The sequence below is a fragment of the Phacochoerus africanus genome, chromosome 10 (assembly GCF_016906955.1).
Source record: "Phacochoerus africanus isolate WHEZ1 chromosome 10, ROS_Pafr_v1, whole genome shotgun sequence".
NCBI classification, from domain to species: domain Eukaryota; kingdom Metazoa; phylum Chordata; class Mammalia; order Artiodactyla; family Suidae; genus Phacochoerus; species Phacochoerus africanus.
Window position 1 is genome coordinate 84,012,377 of NC_062553.1, and position 21,055 is coordinate 84,033,431.

General features: G+C 43.4%; 1 protein-coding gene across 2 annotated transcripts in view; it reads left to right on the plus strand.

The window, feature by feature from the left end:
- Positions 1 to 999: 999 nt before the first annotated feature.
- Positions 1,000 to 21,055, plus strand: part of GYPA (glycophorin A (MNS blood group)) — a 29,668-nt gene continuing 9,612 nt past the window's right edge. Inside the window, exons 1-4 of one of the 2 annotated variants that reach the window (XM_047799661.1) lie at positions 1,000 to 1,158; positions 4,852 to 4,935; positions 19,243 to 19,335; positions 20,842 to 20,889. In XM_047799661.1, coding sequence (XP_047655617.1) covers positions 1,122 to 1,158; positions 4,852 to 4,935; positions 19,243 to 19,335; positions 20,842 to 20,889 — 262 coding nt within the window. In that variant the 5' untranslated portion in view covers positions 1,000 to 1,121. The remainder of the gene's footprint in view (positions 1,159 to 4,851; positions 4,936 to 19,242; positions 19,336 to 20,841; positions 20,890 to 21,055) is intronic. The other variant, XM_047799662.1, reaches the window with a different exon arrangement.

A 21,055-nucleotide genomic window follows, 5' to 3' on the forward strand; every position in this document is an offset into this window, starting at 1 on the left:
ACCCCAAACACTCGGTGGTAAGTGAGATAGCCCTAGGCAGGGCCTGCCTGCATAAGCTTAGAGTCTGCTGGGGACACAAAAATCATTGCAATGCACTACGATGTCCTAGACACAGGGAGGAACTGGTATGAGCACAGAGCAGGGACCCCTGATGCAGATGTAGGAAAGCAGGGCCAACTTCCTGGAGGAGGCGGTATTAAATTGAGCTCCTAAGCAGAACAGAAGTAGGGCCTGTAAGGGGAGAATGAGCATGTCCCAGGCAGACGGGACATAACAGAGGAAAAAAGAATCGAACGGGATTTTGATGTTTGTCCACACAGTTTTTGAGCCTGCTTTTTCCCACTTACCTATTTTATCCCCAGTCTCCATACCAACTACTTTTGAAAACATGATTTTAATAGCTAACTAATAGTCCCTTGTGAGGAGAATACCTAATTTATTCACCTGTTTTCAAAGGGAAGTAGCATTTTTAAAGCTAATGCTAACTGGTCTCCCCTTAAAAACAGGAAGTCATGGGGTGGGGGAAATAAAGTAAAAAAATTAACCGACTTCTTGCGTCGCCTGTATTCTTACATGGCTGTATGACCTGCCTTGAGTTGGAGTTGTTTGAAACCTCAGCGCACGCCAGTGGGAATCCCCGGTCTCAAAGACACTCAATTCTCGCTTAAGAAGTCACTTCCACCCTGGCCCACAGGGTCTCCGCCTTACAAAGGAGGAGGCGCCCAGCTCCCCAAAGCGAAAGCGACCAGTGCCTGGCTCAGGCCCTTGCAGTCTGTCTCTTGTCTCTGGCTTGTCCAATCAGGCAGCTCCTGCTGCTCCTACCTTGCCACGCCCACTGAGTTCATGCTGGGATATTTCCCACGCAGCCCCCAGTTCCCTGGAGTGAGGGAAGAGCTGACTAAATACATTCATAATCCTGGCTCAGGAGATAGCCCCATATCTATATGGACACGCTGTTCACAACTTTGCGCAGTTTAAAAATGCCACCCGGCCTATCCTCTGGTGCCAGAGAGGGTGAGTCTGAAAGATAAGAGCAGGGAGGCTGAGGCCACAGACGACACTTCAGGTGTCTCTGGCAATTTTCTTGCACTGACCTTGGCCAGCCAGCTCATGATCTCAGGATGCACGGGAAAATGATCTTTGTATTACTATTGGCAGGTGAGTGGAATTTTTTTCAGTCCGATGCTGATATAGGGGATATAGGATTATAGATCAAAAGATTAACTCTCCCCTTCGTCCTAGTGTACTTAGGGGCACAAATGAAGGAGTGGTATCACGGATCCCAGTCTGGTGGGGGGACTGGGATTGGGATTCGTCTGGTAAGGCAGATGAAATGGCCCCAGGGGCCCAGGAACTGTGGCTAGATTATGATTTCCCATCTGAGCAATTCTCAGCCCAGTAGCAAGAAAAGAACTTTATTAACTACTATGAGCTACTATGAGAAACATTTCTGTGTGAAGGCCTGGGTTGCTTTATTGCTGTTTTCATGAGATTAACGTCTAAATTGAGGAATCCTTCGTGAAGGTGATGGTGGATGTATGGCCCTCAGTTTTCAAAGAGTTTTCCGAAAAATTGTAGTTCCCTCTTTCTCTTGCCAAAAGTCAGTGCAAGCTGCAAGCATGAGCTCTGAATCCATGAGGGAGTTGTTTCTCACTTTGTGGTCTATTTCTGAGGGATGAGGCAGGAAAACAAACAAACAAACAAACACACAAAACCAATTCTTATTGGCTTAGGTGTTATGTGGTTTGGAAGAACTCAAAATCAATTCATTAAAATAAAGATATAACACATGCGTATTATGAAGTGGTATCCAGTTAACATTATTTCTGGCCTTTTCCTGAGGGTGTTATGGTTCACATCTTCTCAGAGGCAGTGTTTTCTGTGTCAGAATTCTAGGGCCCAGCACAGAGATAAGGAGCAGTCAATTACTCGAAATGTGTTGAGCCCCTCAGATGTGACTCTAACGCAAGCTAGAGCACGTTTCAAGGATTTCCTGGCCGTTCTGTACGAGACGGGGAAGGGAATGGAGCATTTTCTAAGATACACAAAGGGGTGAAAGAGGGTGAGGGTTCAAGCACAGACATCAAAGACAGACAGAACGAGGTTCAAACCTGGCTCCACATCAGAAAGCCTGGGGACCGTGAAAGCAAGTGCCTTACTGGCTCTTTGCCTCAGTGTCTCCATCTGTGGAAGGCAGTGTTGCTACCTGCCTGCCAGGAATCGCGGAAGGATGAAACAAAGCAATGGCTGTAATGTCCTCACTCTGGGGCCTGGCACACAGGCAAATCATAAATAAGTATTCAGCTGTGATAATAATGATAAACGAGGAAACAAACCTGGGTGTGGGATGGCGATTTCTGAGAAGGGAGGGAAAATGGGAAAGTTACAGGAAAACAGACGACGAAGAAGACACTAGAAGACTAAGGGGCTCTCTCTCATCTTTTGTAAGCGGCCAAGGATGAAAACATTCAGTTGGGAGAAGGGAAAACACCTGGAAGGAATGTGGCGTAATATTTAAACATATCTAAGTATGTGTAGAGCTCTGACACTGAAGGGACAAGGGGTGTTCTTGTGTGGCTCCAGAGGGCAAGGTGTGGCGAGTCAATGGAATGAGACCCATTAGCCACTGGGAGCAGGGAGGGGCACAGGATTTGGAAAGAATTCCTGGAGAGGAAATCAGCTCCTGCTACAAGTGTTCAAGCAGCTAGTGGCCCACGACCTTAAAGGAGACTTCATGAGGTCAGCAAGGCCAGGTGACCAACACCAAAAGCAGTCAGCACATTTTTGCGTCTCCTGGATGCCACGAAAGGAACGCTCTGGATGGGACTCCTCTGTAGACAAAGGAAGACAAGATGTGGGAAAGAAAAGAAAAAAGACCAGAAAGAGAAGAAAGATGTGGGAAAAGATTTTCCCCCCTTACTCACCAGTTGAAGTGGAGAACCTGAAAAGTGTGAGTGAGGCAAGTTCAACATCCTTGGTTCTGGAAAAGAAAAGAAAGACAGAGAGAGCATTTGCTTTCTCCCGTAAGCCTAAAGCGAAAGCCAATATTTCTAAAATTGTTTCGGGTGTCATCCTCCAAATAGAGAGGGCGTTTTTTCGAAATGATCTGGGTCCCGATCCCTGAGCTCAGTCCCTCAGTTGTGCACTTGGTGTCAGGTGCCCAACAGCGAGGCCACACAGTGAGACAGAGCAGCTGCCCAGGGGACTGATGGTTCAGGGCGGGCAGGGCAGCCACTGGGAGGGAACCCAGGCACTGGACAGAACAGTAAATGACTAAGGTAAGAAGAGACAGTGGGCAGTTCCCATCGTGGTGCAGTGGAAACGAATCCAACTAGGAACCATGGGGTTGTGGGGTCGATGCCTGGCCTCACTGAGTGGGTTAAGGATCTGGCATTGCCCTGAGCTGTGATGTAGGTCGCAGATGTGGCTCGGATCCCGAGTTGCTGTGGCTGTGGTGTAGGCCCGCAGCCATAGCTCCGATTGCTCCCCTAGCCTGGGAACCTCCATATGCCGTGAGTGCAGCCCTAAAAAGAAAAAAAAAAAATAGAAGAAGAAGAAGAAGAGAGAGTGAACAATAGCACAAAGCGAATTAAACCAGGGAAGATGATGAACATACTGCAGAAGGCTGACACAAAGAAGGGAGGCAGGAAATTTTTCACCTTTTTGATGAGAGTTGAATAATGAGATGAGGGCAACCTTTGCAAAATTTGGCAAGAGGGAGAGGGCAGAGGAAGGGAGAAAGTTCTGAGCCAGAAGAGGTCGTGCGGTTAAGGAACAGCCGAAGCTTTGACTTGAAGACGGGATTCTGATGCGAAGACGCCCTTAGAGCGAGCTCTGGGAATACAGACCACAATGACCCTCTTTGCTGTGTGCCTGCAGGCACACCAGTTTGAACAGCACCTGCTCAGAATAAGCAAAGAAACTAGGCGTCTCCTTTCCCCTTCAGTGATCAAGAAGAGAACCTTCCTATCCATGTCCGTGTTACAGGAATGAGTTGAGCTTGGTTTCAGGGACCACAGCACCCTAAACTTCTTAACAGTCAAATCTGCATCGCCACGGGTGCATGCCTCACACTGCTAGACAGCTAGAAGGCACCTAGTAGCTGCAGAAATGGAAATGACCAGAATTTTGCTGCAATGACTTTAACTATGGAGCATCAGGTTTCTCCAGCCTATCAAATGAAACACAGACCAGCTGGCGTCTAAAATCCCTTTCATCTCTCGGCTGCATGGAATTGCTGCCTCATGTACGAGCTCTAGTTCAGTGATGCCGCAAAGGTCAGCCTGAGATGCTCTGTAGGCTAGTTTCCAATCCTATCAGTCTTTAGCTTGATGTGAAATTAGGTCTTTAGAAAGAAATGAACACGCCCCTAGGACATCCTAGAGAAGGATTTCTAAGACAGCAAGGAGGGACAGTATCTCAAAATTGACTTACACAGATTTCATTTTTTTTCTTCATCTTTTTGGCTTTTATAGGGCCACTCCTGTGGCACATGGAGGTTCCCAGGCTAGGGGTCTAATTGAAGCTGCAGCCACCAGCCTACCCCACAGCCACAGCAACACGAGATTCGAGCCGCATCTGCGACCTACACCACAGCTCAGGGCAATGCCAGATCCTAACCCACTGAGCGAAGCCAGGGATCAAACCCGCAACCTCATGGTTCCTAGTCGGATTTGTTTCCACTGTGCCATGACGGGAACTCCAACTTACACAGATTTCTAATCGGGAAGTTGAATTTAGCATTCTTGGGGTCAATTTCCGTTTACTTCAGCCTCTAGAGGATGACTAAAAATAATCTATAAATCTATTGGGGGCGCATTTTTGAAATAATTTCCCCAAATGTCTTTATAGTTTATATTTCTACACAAGCTGTCACCACCACTGAAACACCAGTCACTGGAGAACAAGGCTCTGCAACACCAGGGACTGTATCAAGTAAGTTACCAACAAAAAGAGATGGGTAATAGCTTTTCAGCCATTATTAAAATATGCATATATCTAGTAAGGACCCAAATGTGTGATTTTTCTGTGAACTAAATTGAAACTAAAGCAAAAAGGAGTTCCCTTTGTGGCTCAGCAGTTAATGAACCCAGCTAGCATCCATGAGGACTCAGGTGCGATCCCTGGCCTCGCTCAGTGGGTTAAGGATCAGGCGTTGTGGTGAGCTGTGGGGTAGGTCACAGACATGGCTCGGATCCTGCGTTGCTGTGGCTGTGGCACAGGCCGGCGGCTATAGCTCCCATTGGACCCCCAGCCTGGGAACCGCCATATGCTGTGGGTGCAGCCCTAAAAAGACCAAAAGTCTAAAAACCAAAACAAAAGCTAAAGCAAAAATACTGAAAGGAAACATCCCAGGATTATCCCTGAAGTTGGACTTGGGGATGATTTTTTTTTTTTTTTGCTTGCTAATACTTTCTCAATTCTCTGTAAAAAGAATCATAAACTATAATTAGGACAAGTTTTAAAATTTTTTTAAAGTAAAGTGAGCACCTGCTATCTCTGCTTTCTAAGATGTCTCTATCGTTAAGCAATAGCTGTTAGGTCGGTCCATGTTGCTGCCAATGGCATTATTTCCTTCCTCTTTATGGCTGAGAAATACTCGTGTGTGTGTGTGTGTGTGTGTGTGTGTGTGTGTGTGTGTGTGTGCCATGTCTTCTTTATCTATTCATCTGTTAATGGACACTTAGGTTGCTCCCATATCTTGGCAAGTGTAAATAATGCTGCTCTGAACACTGGGGTTCTTGTCGCTTTGGAATTAGCATTTTTATTTTCTTTGCATATGCACCCAGGAGTGGAATTGCTGGCTCATGTACGAGCTCTAGCTTTAGTTTTGGAGGAACCCCCATACCACTTTCCATAGCAGCCGCACCGGTTTACATTCCCACCAACGGTGTCGGATGGTTCCCTTTTCTCCACATCCTCGCCAACACTGTTATTTGCAGACTTTTGGAGGATAACTGTGCTGACCGATTTGAGGTGCTGTCTTGTTTTGCGGTTTCGATTTGCATTTCTCTGATGATCAGCGATACTGAGCATCTCCATACGAGCCTATTGGTCGTGTGCTTATCTTCTTTGGAAGAGGCCCATTTTCTGTTTTTTATAGGGCTTGATTCTGTTATGATGCCATAACATCCCCATGCCCCCAGCCACCACCCTCTAGTAGCTGAGAGAACTGCAACAGTGGAAGCAGATAGACCTTTAGGACGCTTTACTCACTGAGACACTTCTACCACATCTCGGGAGTCAGGCAGTGTTCTGGCCCAGGACTGTCACAGAAGAGTCCATGACTCCAAAATGTCCCAAGTCCCAAATCACGCATTCCTCTCTCAGTCCCCAGGCAGCATACCACCCCCCAGTGCAAAGTGTAGGAGGAGCATTCCGGCCTCATCTTGTCCAGAACCCCGTCTTGCTAGTGTGTTTTCGATCAGGCTCTTCTTTCCTCACGCCATGGTCTTGGCACCCTTGCTGAAAATCAATTCCTGTAGATACACACGGGCTTTTTTCTAGCCTCACCGTTCGAGTCCACTGATCCTTAGAGCAGCATCGCCCTACTTGGACTTCCAGGGCTGCCTGTGTAGTCCGTTTTGAAATTGTGAAATCGAAGTCATTCATCTTTGTGTCCTTTTTCAAGATGACTTGGCTCTTTGAGGTCCCGAGCAAGTCCATGTGAATTTTGACCTAAGATTCTCTGTTTGTGTGAACACTTTCACAAATGTGTATGTATGCATACATACAGATTGAAGTCATTTAACAGTCACTAACTCTATACAATAGGCAATCACTCTCCCCACTTTATCAATAAGGAAACAAAGCTACGGAGAGCTGAAGGCAGCACCCAAGGTCTCAGCTCTAGTTCGTGAACAAATTGACAGGCAGTCTGGCTCTAGAGTCTTTGCGTTTAGTTGATGCCTGATGTCGCCTCCTTTGTCATACACACCGATGTTCTGAGCTTGGCCCTCCCTTACTCTTGCAACACTGTCCCTCAGCACCCTCTTGGTTTTGCCGATGCAAAAGCCTGTAGTGAAGGCTGGCGGTCCGTCTTCCCCTTTTGGTGCAGTTAATGAACCCTCCTTTTGTGGCTATGATGCTACCCTTTTTATCTGGGCTAAATAACCTTTTTCTCTTGGTCGGGCTCTCCTTTTTTATTTCATTTTTTTTTAACAGCCACAGCTGCCGCATGTGGAGGTTCCCAGGCCAGGGGTCGAATCAGAGCTGCCGCTGGGGGCTATGCCACAGCCACGGCAATGTGGGATCCAAGCCACATCTGCGACCTGAGCCCCAGCCTGGGGCACTACTGGATCCTTAACCTACTGAGCAAGGCCAGAGAGCTCACCACATCCTCACAGAGACAGTGTCAGGTCCTTAACCCACCAAGCTGCAGGGGCAACTCCCCAGGACTCTCCTTTTGATACCGCCACTTATTGCTCAGTCATGATGCTACTGACAAATTAAAATCAAAGAAAATAAGCCCAAAGCACAGAATGCGAGCATCGTGCTTCTCCTGAAGACAATTGGGAAGATGGATCCAGGCAATGGCACCGTGTCTTGTCAGGACAAACACCACAAATTTGCCCCCTGGTGTCCTCCCTGTTCTGTCAGGTACAGATCTCAAAACACCCTGTCAAGAAATTCAACAATGTCACTTGAAAATGAGTGTATGGGGACGTGGGCACACGTGGTAAGGCTGGTCCCCTTAGATTTATTACCAAACGAAGCATACATCAATCCCTTGTGATTGCAAGGCAGATAATCTTCAGATTCCCTCAATGGTTGTTTTTCTTCTTTGATTTATCACAGTTGGAGAAAAGGGTGAAACTTTCTCATGGCTATTGTGATTCTGCCAATTTCTTTTGCTTTTTTTTTTTTTTTTTTTTTTTCTTTTTTCTAGGGCTGCACTCGGGGCATATGGAGGTTCCCAGGCTAGGGGTCTAATCGGCTCTGCAGCTGCTGGCCTACACCACAGCCACAGCAACGCGGGATCCGAGCCACACCTGTGACCTACACCACAACTCAGGGCAATGCTGGATCCTTAACCCACTGAGCGAGACCAGGGATCAAATTGCAACCTCATGGTTCCTAGTCAGATCTGTTAACCACCGCCCCACGACAGGAACTCCTTCTTTTGCTTTATAGTTCACGTTGCTCTGTTACTGGATATAATAGTTTGATCAGTTCCTGTTTATCTAAGAGTCATTGTGTAATGTATCCTTTAGCAACACGAATTCATTCTCCGGATTTTTTTTATTGTCTTTGCCTGTAATTCTACTTTGTTTAATATTAAATTGGTGATTTCTGCTTTTATTTATTTTTATTTTTCTAATATATTTTTGTACTTTTAAAACAAATATGTAATATGTATGTGTGTGTGTGTGTGTGTGTGTGTATGTATAGATACACATACATACATGTATATATAGTCTTTTTAGGGCTTAATCCATGGCATATGGAGTTTCCCAGGCTAGGAGGCAACTCAGTGTTGTAGCTGCCAGCCAGCACCCAGCCACCGCAACACAGGATGTAAGCTTCATCTGTGATCTACACCACAGCTCACGGCAATACCAGATCCTTACCGCACTGAGCAAGGCCAGGGGTCCAACCCTAGTCCTCATGGATACTAGTCATGATGGGAACTCCTATTTTGTTTTATTTTTATTCCTTGTGATATATCTGTTGGGTTTTTCCCCCCTGTTTTGACTCAATATAAATTTGTCTTTTAATACAGAAATTTAATCCATACGCATTTATAGAGTCACAACTAACATTATCTTTTTTGTTGTTTTTATTCCATACTTTATTTTTTATTTCCCTTTTATTTTTTAAAAATTTTACTACTCTATAGTTGACTTAAAAAGTTGTGCTCATTTCAGGAGTACAGAAAGTCAGTCAGTTATACATCCATCCATCCCTTTGCAGACTCTTTTCCCATATAGGTTATTACAAGGTATTGAGTATATTTCCCTGTGTTATACAGTAGGTCCTTATAGCCATCTATTTTATATATAGGAGTGTGTATTTATCAACTCCAACCCTCTAATTTATCCCTCCGCCCCCCATTTAAACATAAGTTTGGTAAACCTCATTGTGGTTTCAATATCTTTTGAGTTTGTTCCTGTTTTGTAAGTTCTATTGTATCATTTTTATTAGATTTCACATACTAGTGATCTCATAGGGTATTGGTCTTTCTGTCTGACTTACTTCACTTAGTCCATACTTTATTAAATGATATCCTTATTTCTGATCTTTTATATACGCAGTGGTTTATTTGTCCGTATCCTCTCAGAGATCTACCTGTAATTATCCCATTGGCCAACTTTATGCTTTTGAAAGCATTTGCTCCCAGAATCCCAAACTGTTTTAACAACACCGCATGCATAAAAACTCCGGCTGCTTTTATAGACGCTATACAAGCTGGGTAAGGATGTTAGAGTGTGAAGCTAACTGGCCATCTAGGTTCCTTGAATGGATGTCAGTTGCGTCATGGGCTCTTGATTCCCTCAGCCCCCCTGGAGGACAGGAATTCAGATAGGGTAGGTAGAGCCAGGTATATCAACCATCAGGACCTATTCAAGGATGGATAAGACATAGCGAATATACAATGCAACTCATCGGACATAGAGACACACACACACACGCACATAAAGCAAAATTACACAAAATAATTACCGTTCTTACTATGTGTGAGGACACTTGGATGTACTCTCTTCTATTTTATACAATTTAATTTTTTAGGGCCAGGGACAACTGAGTGAACTCATTTTATGGCCCATTAATGCAGGAATTCATTGTCTTGACTACATGTTGGAATCCTTTGAGGGACTCTAAAAAGTACTGATGACTGAGTTTCATCGTTTAATATGGAAAATTGTAAGTGTTATTCTTTCTCAAGCAAATCGGGCTAATACCCAGTTGTTCTACGAATCTGTTCCAACTCAAAGTATGGATGATGTAAGAACCTTTGAAAATGTAAGGAAAACCTTTAAAACTAGAAAAATGAAGTGTATACATGTTTATCTAGTCTTGAGCAATGATTGTTGCTGCTGGCAGCCCATTAGACTCCAATGCCTGAGTACAGCAGATGATTCTAATACACAGTCAACAGTGAGGATGCAGATCTAGTTCCCATTGCTCTTCTCCATCCCTGTCCAGCCAGCAATGGGGAATTTCAGTGGTCTGAGGACTTTGGGATAAAGTTTTCATTTTTAATTAGAATTTTTCTCATCCAGTCTAGCTTCCTTTAACCCTAAACTTAATATGTATAGGGAGTTTAGCTACAGAAATGCCAATATCTTAAAATAAAGCTGGCACACCTAAAAAATGCAAAATCTCCTTTTGCTCTGAGGATTTTTGATAAGAAGAAGTAACAGGACTGGAAGATGCTTGGCTAGAAAGGTGAGACTTTGGAGTCGCCATTGTGGCTGAGTGGGTTAAGAATCCTACTAGTATCCATGAGGAGGTGGGTTCCATCCCTGGCCTTGCTCAGTGGGCTAAAGGATCCGACAGTGCCCCAAGCTACAGTGTAGGTCATAGATGAGGCTCAGATCCTGCGTTGCTGTGGCTGTGGCGTAGGCTAGCAGCTGCAGTTCCCATTCAACTGCTAGCCTGGAAACTGCCATATGCCACAAGTGTGGCCCTAAAAAAAAAAAGAAAAAAAGAAAAGAAAAAGGAGATTTCTGTTAACAAATTGTTACTAACCAGGATTATCTGTCCTTCCCCATCTGGAGTTCACAATGCAGGTCACTCAGCCACTGCATACTAGAGGAATAACCCTCTTACCCCCAGGCTATACCCAAGGTGAAGTATTTGTGCATCTTTTCAGTTAGCCCTGATTTGCTGTAAGTGAAGTCTTGCTTAAGAGTTAGTTGCATAATTTGGTGAAAATTTCAACTTCTCTTAATGAAACACATTTGGTGCTCTCATTCTTTTTTATTTTGCAGATTAGGGTAGACCTTGGCAGGCAGTTTTGCAGTTAAATAGATGGGAATTCAAACTCCAGCTCTGCTGTTTATCAGCTGCATGATTGTAGGCAAGTTGGGCAATGTTTCCTATCCTTGTTTGTCTCCTAATATAACATATAATAATATGTAAAAATATGCTCTTAGATAATTATTTTGAAGAATGTCTAGAATATTAAGTAATACACAATATGTTAACTATGAATCTTATTATCTCAGACATAAGAATCTCTAGGATTTTAGAATAATAAAGTAGCTTGAAGCACATCTGTTCCTTTACTGTCATATTAGAAGTGAGAAACCAGAGTTCCCATTGTGGCAAAGTGTAAACAAATCCAACGAGTAACCATGAGGTTGCAGGTTCGATCCCCAGCCTTGCTCAGCGGCTTAGGGATCCAGCGTTACCATGAGCTGTGGTGTAGGTCACAGATGCGGCTTGGATCCTGCGTTGCTGTGGCTGTGGCATAGGCCGGCAGCTGTAGTGCCAATTCAGCCCCTAGCCTGGGAACCTCCATATGCCAGAAGTTCAGCCCTAAAAAGCAAAAAAAAAAAAAAAAAAAAAAGAAGAAGAAGAAGAAGTGAGAATGAGAAACCGAGGCCCCAGAAAAGTTCAATGACTCACTCAGATCCCTACCAATTAGTGGCCAAGCCAGGACTCAGATTCCAATCTCCTTTCTCACTGGAACAATGGACAGAAATATCCCTTGCTTTCTATCAGTCTATACTGAGGAAAGCACATGGCTGAGATTATGGGCTGGTTTTTCTCTCTCGTACTCATGGGGAGCAATGAGGCTGACTAGAAGCTGGGCGGAACAGAGCCGGGTGGTAAAGTTCAGGGTTCCGTGAGGAAAGCCACTGTCCTTCTAGGCCATGGCAGCTTCAGGTCGGACTCAGTAAGAAGCAGTTCTCTACCAGGTTAAGGAAGGCAGAGGTAGGTGTGACCAGTTGGCTGCTGGGAATTGTCAAAGCACTGGCATTGGTGGATGAGCAGAAACTGGGTCATTGCATTTGACATCTGGCCCACTAATTGCTCCAGGTCACATGCTGTGTCCTTCTTTAACCCCTCCCGAGTGGAGTTCACACAAAGTGTTGAGACCCGTTCGAAACATTCAGCTCCAATGTTAATCCCATTGACCACTTTATCCTTTAGAAAGTTCAATTCTTCTAAAGTGTAAACTGGCTATTTTGGCTTACTAAAACCTTTTCACTAAAGAAGAATGAATGACAACACACGACGTGGATGTCTGACTTTATGATTACAACTTGACCCAGATTGAGTTTGTCAAGCCTTTGGTTCAAGAGCAAATCGGAGTATTTCTTTTACAATATGGTTTCATGGCAATAGCCTTCTCCAAACATCTTACAGAATAGGCAAGAGCCCTGTTTGTACAAAACAATAAGGTCTGGCAGAAAAGACATTGAGTTGGAGGTCAGTAGATGTGAGTTTTGGGGTTTTTTTTCCCCCGTTTTACCACAAATTAGTGGTGCAAAACTTCCACAAATACATTTATCCACCAGTCATCATGGTCGTCACAAGGCCAAAAAAACTAGAACACTGAGAAAATTTAGTGTTCTGACTTGGAAACTATTGAAGGCATTTCATACATGGGGTGTATCCTTGTAAGGGTTTGCTTTTGCGAGATAAGACTTATCAGCTGCACGGAGGGAGGGAACCAAGCTAAAACCAACAGCTATGTGAGTTGACTTTATCACATCCTGACAGCAGCTCAGCTACTGGAATTTGTGGCGCAGAGCAAAACTGCAGGGTATTTGCCCAACGCTGCATTTTAATCCATTCTAGGGACACCCTATGTTAGAAATGTCAACCTTTGGGAGAGTTGTGTGGTTTAGAGGTTAGAACATAGAGCAGAGCACTGGGACACTGAACCTCCATCCCCAATCGTGTCCCTAGCGTGTCGTCACCCACAGGTCAGCGCACCTTCTCCATACACAGTGTCAGTCAGGCTCCCTCCCACAACACCCACCCAGACATCTCAGGCTGGTAGAGTTTTTGTGAGCAACTGTGCAGTCAGAATAGTCAGGATAAAAGACAAAAGAGGTGAATGTTCTTGAACAATTCCTATGTTACGCAACTCTGTGATGTGACCACTAATATAATATTCTGGGTGGTATACTCATTCATTCATTCATTCCCACCTTCCCAAATCTAAAATTAAGTGATTTGGAGTTCCCACAATGGCACAGCAGAAATGAATCTGACTAGTATCCATGAGGACGTGGGTTCCATCCCTGGCCTCTCTCAGTGGGTTAAGGGTCTGGTGTAGGTCTCAGACGTGGCTTGGATCCCAAGTTGCCATGGCTGTGGTGTGGGCCAGCACCTGCAGCTCCGATTCGACCCCTCGCCTGAGAACTTACATGTGCCACAGGTTGGCCCTAAAAAGCAAAAAATAAAATAAAGTAATTCAGCTTAAGTTTGTGTAAAATGAGTGATTCAGTTAAGTGTATGTGTATAATGTGCCCCAATGTTCACCAAATAATATGCTAAAACATCAAAGAAATCTTGCTGACAAGACCTCAACCAGGCAGAGATCTGGGAGGTGGGATATTTTGGGGACGCAGCAGAATTAGGTCTCCGTTCTGTTCCTAACCAGCTGCATTCAATTGAGTTAATAATTTAATGTTCATGATATCAACTTTCCCCTCTGTAAAGTAAAGAAGTTGGGTTAGATGTTCCAAGAAGCTTGGTAAGGTAAAATGTAAACAGTGCATTCTGAATTAATTGGGACGGTATTTCCATTGATCTTTACCCAGCTCACGAGGCAGACAGGCTGGTCGAGAGCTGAGTTAGCAACAGAAAGGGAAGGGCTTAGAGCCCAAGACAAGAGAAAACAGGAGAGAGACCCTGCCTCTAATCCTGTCCCCAAGAGGTTCAGGCAAACCACCTCTGGTGCTTAATGGTTACAGATTTGCTTGGATTCTGCCCACCTTGTCGGCCCAACCTCTGATCTCTTCTTGTAAAAAGCCCCGTTTGAAATGGGTTTATTCACAGTAAGTTTGCAACTGTGTGTAACTAAATATATCCCCAGACATCCATTAGGACCCCAGGAACCTGGGAGAGTCAGATAGACCTGCCAACTAACACTAGAGCCTTCCTGGTAGTTGCTGGACATACATTCTGTGGGCTTTGGGCTTCCTTACCTCGAACTTTGAAAGCAGCTGAAGCATCTGAGGTTGTATAAAGCGATTCTGCTTTGTTTTCTTCTAAGCAACATTGTACAACCAGGGGCTGGTTTATCCATGTGAGGTAATGGATAAAATTCTTTAAGTTGTTCCCTGTGAATCTGTTTTAGAATAACCAACAAGTTCTACATTTTAAAATTTAATTAAGTGCTAGAAAGTATAAAGGCTTAGCTGTAGGATCAGAGCCCATGTTCTTTCGAGCTGACGCTAATGGCGAACCCTGGACTTTGAGGTATCTCAACCCTTCTCGAACCACTAATCAAGCGTATAGATTAATACCTATTGGAATACTTATAAAGTTACCCAACTATGATGAAGGTCATTTCACAGATCAGCTATGGAAAAATGGTTTTGAAATATTTTTCTTATCAAGTTGTTCTTAGAGCATTGATTTACTTACTCTAGGTAAGTATTTATTTACTTACCATGCTGGTGGCTTTAGGTGACTGCAGTAAGAGATTGTCTCAGAGAGAATAAGCCTGGAGAATTAAAGCAGGTATTTCTAAGAACATAAGTGGAAGATTTCAACCTCAAATAAATTTGGCCCCCAATCAGTTTTTATAGAACATGGTGTCTACCAGGTGGACTTGAGAAAGTATGTGCAATTTTTGGAAATTGCCTCAATGACTTTCTTCCTCTAACCAACATGTGGCCTTCAATGTTTGATAGTCTTGAGTTCTGACTACAATGTAGGGCCACGGAATTTCAGGCTCTGCTTCTTCAGAACAAAATTTCCACTACATGCTCCTTTCTCCTGAAGAATAACTGCTGGAAAAGAAAGAAGTCTATCTCTTTGCTAGAGGTTAAAATAGTTTTGCTTGGAGTTCCCGTTGTGGCGCAGTGGAAACGAATCCGACTAGGAACCATGAGGTTGCGGGTTCGGTCCCTGCCCTTGCTCAGTGGGTTAACGATCCAGCGTTGCCGTGAGCTGTGGTGTAGGTTGCAGACGCAGCTCGGATCCCGCGTTGCTGTGGCTCTGGCGTAGGCCTGTGGCTACAGCTCCAATTCAACCCTTAGCCTGGGAACCTCCATATGCCGCGGGAGCGGCCCAAGAAATAGCAACAACAACAACAACAAAAAAGACCAAAAAAAAAAATAGTTTTGCTAAAGTTCAAAACTCATGTTAATGAGCTCTCTTTCCCTAAAGTTACGCAGACTTTGCTTATCCTTTGCAAATATTGCTTTCCCCTTCTCTGACTTTGTTGAAAATCAAGAGCATTAAAATGCCAGTTTTAAGAAATGTGAGAGCCTACCCTCCGATTGAGTCTTTACCATATTCTTTATACAGCTTGGTGTCACTTTCTGTTCCTTTATGCTCTTAACCTTAAGGCCTTCTCTACCAAAGGCAATGCAGACAAGTGATAAGGTCCATCTCTAAGGAGGAGTGTCTGGTTTGCAAAAGGACTGCTTATCTTGGCCACTACTGAACACAAGATGCGCTCCTCTTATGAAGAGTTCTGGGCGTGTGTTTCCCCCTCACCCCCACATCATCCTTCATCACTTCATTTGACAGTGACCGTCTCAAAATGAAAATCTGATTCAAACCCTTTACAGTCTTTCCACTGCCTTAGCGTCCAAATCCCAAGCCATGGCCCACAACACATGGCGTGTCACTGCTTCCTCTGCTTCTCACACCATAGGCTGCAGCCACAGCAATACAGTTTCCCCAACTTGCCAAGATGTCTCAAGTTCCAGGGCACTGCTGACACTGCTCTTTCAGTACGTAAATGTCCACATAGTCAGACAGGTGAAATCCTCTTCCTTCAAGATGAGTTCAGAGAACCCCTCCATGAGGTCTTTCCACCTCCTCCCTTTTCAGATAGAATTGACCACTGTCTCCTGTGCCCCCAGTTTCACCATCCCCCCAAATCACTTTATTACACTTAGATTAAATATTTGTCTCTCTTTACTAAGCTGGAATTTCCTTGATGGAAAGACCATAAATTATTAATTCACTGTATTCCTAGTACAAAGTAGACATGCCAAAACACTCTTGTAAATGAATGATCAAGACATTGTTGACAAACAAACAAACAAAAAAACCCACAGCCTAAAAGTTGAGAATTATTCAGCGGAATCTCAAGGAATTAAGCCAAGAAGACAGCCTCTCAGATCACTCTGAGGGACTGTTCCAAAGAAGTGAGGGAGGAGCCAGGATACACAGGAGTTTTACAACAAAAGCTAGGTTGTTAGAACATCAAAAGATTACTGTTGATTAAAGGAAACCGGCTATCTCAAGTTTACGAATTTAGCACTTATTCATATATGGGACGATGCAAGAGTCTGCGATCACTAAAACCATTCCTTTGATCTGTACCTCAATTATCCAGGGCCAGTAGCCTGCTTTTCTCCATCCTGAATCCCCTCAGGTTGCACCGTCTGGAGCAGCTGCAGTGGCTGATGGCTTGGTGGCTGCAATATCCTTTGTTTACTGACATGGCAGGCAACATTTTTCATTGACACCATCAAGGCCTACGGAACATATCTGGATTCTAAACAGTCGATCGTAAGATTTCATCATGTCTTTACTACACCATGCCAAGCCCTGGGAACTTCATGGAGTTTTCATTCTAAATCTAAGTAGGGAAGGTCAGAGGCCTTGAGGAGTTCCCATTGTGGCTCAGTGGTTAACGAACCCAACTAGCATCCACGAGGATATGGGTTTGACCCCTGGCCTTGCTCAGTGGGTTAAGGATCTGGCGTTGCCATGAGCTGTGGTGTAGGTCACAGATGCGGCTCAGATACCGCGTTGCTGTGGCTCTGGTGTAGGCTGCCAGCTACAGCTCCAACTGGACCCCTAGCCTGGGAACCTCCATATGCTGTGAGTCCTAAAAGGACAAAAGACAAAACAAAATAAAAAAAATAAAAACACCAATATACACTGCTATGTATAAAATAAACAACCGGACCTACTGGATAGGAAGCTATATTCAGTATCTTAAAATAGCCCATAATGGAAAACACCTGAAAAAGTATATCTATGTATGCATAAGTGCATTACTGTGCTATACACCTGAAACAATGTACATCAACTACACTTTGATCAAAAAAAAAAGACACTTGTTCTTATCTTTTATACCATTACACCTGAGTACTGAAGAACAACTTAAGTGATTCAAGTACAGGTTGTTTGTCACACTGTTTGCCTAATTTGTGTGGCAAGTGTTTACATACTTGTAATGAACTAGGCGGTAAGACAAGTCAAGGAACAAAGGGAAACAGGATTTATAAAAGGGGAGAAAATATTCCAGACAGTTTAGAGACTGAAAAAATTGAGGGTCAACTGAAAAACTTGAGGGTCAACTGAGTAGCTGACAGCCAGTAGAAAGACACAAGTCTTGGTACTCTTGTGTAGACTACTCCAAAGTGTCAAAGACATTTTCAGGTCTTTGTGTATTCTCCAGGAAACCTTGAACATTTAGCTGAGGAGCCAAGGTGATACTGTCTCTGAGAAGTGTCTGCAGGTGCCCTTCCATCCCCATGCCATCATTTTTGGGTATACCAATTCCTTCACTGTAATGTCTCAAAGAAATGAGCAAAGATACATCTACAGAGTTTGGTGCATTGATGTTTATCCCAGGAGATTTATAATTCTAAGAGTAAAAATAACACAAATGCTCAGAGATTGACAAATAAACTGGTATTTATACAATGGAATTTTTGCAGCCATTAAAATTCCTATAATACAAGAGTATTCAAAATATAGGGTACATGTTCATGGCATATATTTTTAAAACATTGTTTACATGTTTATACATATTTAAACACAGTGATTCCACATTTAGATGCAATAGCTAAAAGTTCAAAATGCTATGTACCAAAAACAAAATGTTTAAGGTATCTGTTGCTGGGTGGTAAAATGACAGATGATTTTTGTATTTTTCTTTGCCCTTTCTTGTATTTCCCAACTTTAATTTATTGACTCTGTATTGCTTTTGCAATAAAAAACTTAATTTATGAAACTCCATAAATTATCAATTTTAAATTTATAAAAATTATTTTAAAATAAATGTATGATGATTGTTCAATTATAAAAATCAATTTATTATGTATTTACTGATGTTTTAAAAGATATGTGAGAAGACACATCCTGTATTCATATTTGTGTGCATATGTGTTTGAGGTAAAGTTACCATGATCAAGAATTGTTTTTAGGAGTTCCCGTCGTGGCGCAGTGGTTAACGAATCTGAATAGGAACCATGAGGTTGCGGATTCGAGCCCTGCCCTTGCTCAGCGGGTTAATGATCGGTGTTGCCGTGAGCTGTGGTGTAGGTTGCAGACGCAGCTCGGATCCCGCGTTGCTGTGGCTCTGGCGTAGGCCGGCAGCTATGGCTCCGATTCGACCCCTAGCCAGGGAACCTCCATATGCCTTGGTAGCGGCCCAAGAAATGGCAAAAAGACAAAAAAAAAAATTTGTTTTTATCCCGTTTATCTGGATCCTCAGCCAGTAATTTTAAACCAGAGCCAGCATTTCCTAACGTTCTCTTACAACTCTGAAATTCTACTTTCGAAAGAGAGAAAAGAAATATGGGTGGGGAAGCTTGGAATTGACCCATCCTTTCTCAAGCTAGAAGAAAATGGAATTTAATAGTGTCATTGTTTTAATTTTTACTGGGGAAGCAGGGTGGTACTAGGAGGTGGAGCCAGGGAGGCACAGGGCGGTACTTCAGTCTTTGCATAATTGCCTTAAGTCTCCATCTCTCTAACAGGGACGATTTTCCAAAGTTATGTAAGGTGCTATGCAAACGTAGCTTCAAGTCTCCCCCTTTGTAAGAACAACAGTCATAGCCAACGTGAATGTTAACACTCATTACGTGCCAAGTACTGTACCAAATGATGTGAGTGTGTAGGATACAGACCCAAGTGTATATATTAAACCAAGGCCTCACCGTGACATTTTGAGGCAGGTATTATCATTTTCCAGATGAAGAAATCAAGACTCACCTTCCTCATCTGCAAGGCCCTGCAAGATAGAAATTCTGTTACTGTCCCTGGGAGAGATGTGGGTAACTGTGTCCTTTGTGATGTGCTCTATTGTCCACTCATCGCCTCATTCTCGATCTCTTTCTCATCTTCTCTTTTCTACAGATGCCACTGTCACTGCTGGCACACCCTCAGCCACTTCTTCCCCTGGCGTGATGACCGTCAAAACTACTACTGCTGTCACCCAAAAGAAAACTGGTTTGTTCCTATTTTAAGACAGTTGCTCCAGGGTCATCGTTATGATGCAACTCTTTTTTATGGGTCCTGCCACTGTGAGGAGAATGTGACAAGGACTGAGAAATGGAAGCAAAATAGACACAGTCCTTCCTCTAGGGGAATTCTCATTTTTTGGAATGTCTCATATAAATAATATTGTAGGTTAAAGAAATTAAAACAATCCAGCAAAGCACATAAACAATAAATGTGATTGAAATGGGGGTCAAGTTCAAAGGGATCTAGTAGTTGAGGGGTGAGGAGGCCCTGTGGTCCAGCCCAGTTGGATTCAGCCCAGAGCGTGGTCCTGTCCAGATGCTGACCCTGAGTGAGTTGAACCCTGTATTCCTCAAAGGGCCTGTGTCTTCTGAATTTTAAAACAAGGCTCATTATGGAGTTCTCATTGTGTCTTAAAGGTAATGAACCCGACGAGTATCCATGAGGATGCAGGTTTGATCCCTGGCCTCGCTCAGTGAGTTAAGGATCCAGCATTGTCTTTCGACACCAGCTGCAGCTCCGATTTGACCCCTAGCCTGAGAACTTCCATATGCCATGGGTTAAGCACCACTCCCCCCCACCAAAAAAAAAAATAAGTTTTCCAAAACCACACACCCTCTAAGAGGCATAGAGGTGGCTGAAACCCTATCCGTTTTATTCCAGAGGTCATACACTCCAGCAACTATCAACTGCCACAAAGACAGAGAAGACAAGCCTCAATTAGCCTTTATGCATAACTGCTAAAGAATAACCAATATAACCAAGCCCTTGTCTGTGTCATACAATATAAGTGTAATACGTTATTTGTAATTATTAAATTCCAGAAAATTGTATGGCTATAGTTAAGGGACTTCCTGACATAAGGTGGTACTTAGAGACAGCAGCAGAAGAAATGGTGGCTGTAGACCAATAAGGGGGAGGTTAATTCTAGCAAAGCATTAAGACAACCATACTAGAAACTTCTGCAGAAGAGGACTCCAGGGGGACTGCTGGCAAAAACTCAGCTGAGATGCAGCAAGGGTTTGGATTGTGAGAGTGGCTGTGGCATAAACCTGGAAAATTGACAGCAACATGGCTTCTTTGGGGGTTGGACTGATATCCATAGGGGGTGACGGCTCAATGTATCTCCTCTCTGCTCTCACCATTTTTACATTTATGTTTTTTTTTAAGAATGCTCTGCATCTTGTGGAAGCCAATAGGTGGTTCTTCCAGCATTTTCTCACACCTTTCCCTTCAGCTCATGAGGTGGTTTGCTAATTTCTGATCCATGAAAACTTGCTGGATCTTGAAAGTCAATACTGGAAAGTAGATACTCACGTTAAGACTGACCCATTACCTCATACGTTTTACTAGCTCTCCGTTGAAAGTTGAACAACAGCTCTCCCAAGTTAAGAAACAGAAACCTACTTGACAGCCTAATTCCAAAATGGTATTTTTTAACATGCTTTATGTTTTCTGACTTTATTTTGAAATATTGCCTTTATGTTGAAATAGTCTTTTTAGGAGTACCAGAAAGCTATCACCAGGATTTCTCACATGCAGGTATGTTAATATGCAACATGGAATGGTCATTTCATTTTAAACTATGTTTGCTAGTTTCAAATGCCTATAGAAATAGTCATCAATTTTATTTTTACGTTTATTTTTTTGCTGTTTTTGTATTATTTTTATTGAATTATATTTTCTGTACAATATTATATAAGTTACA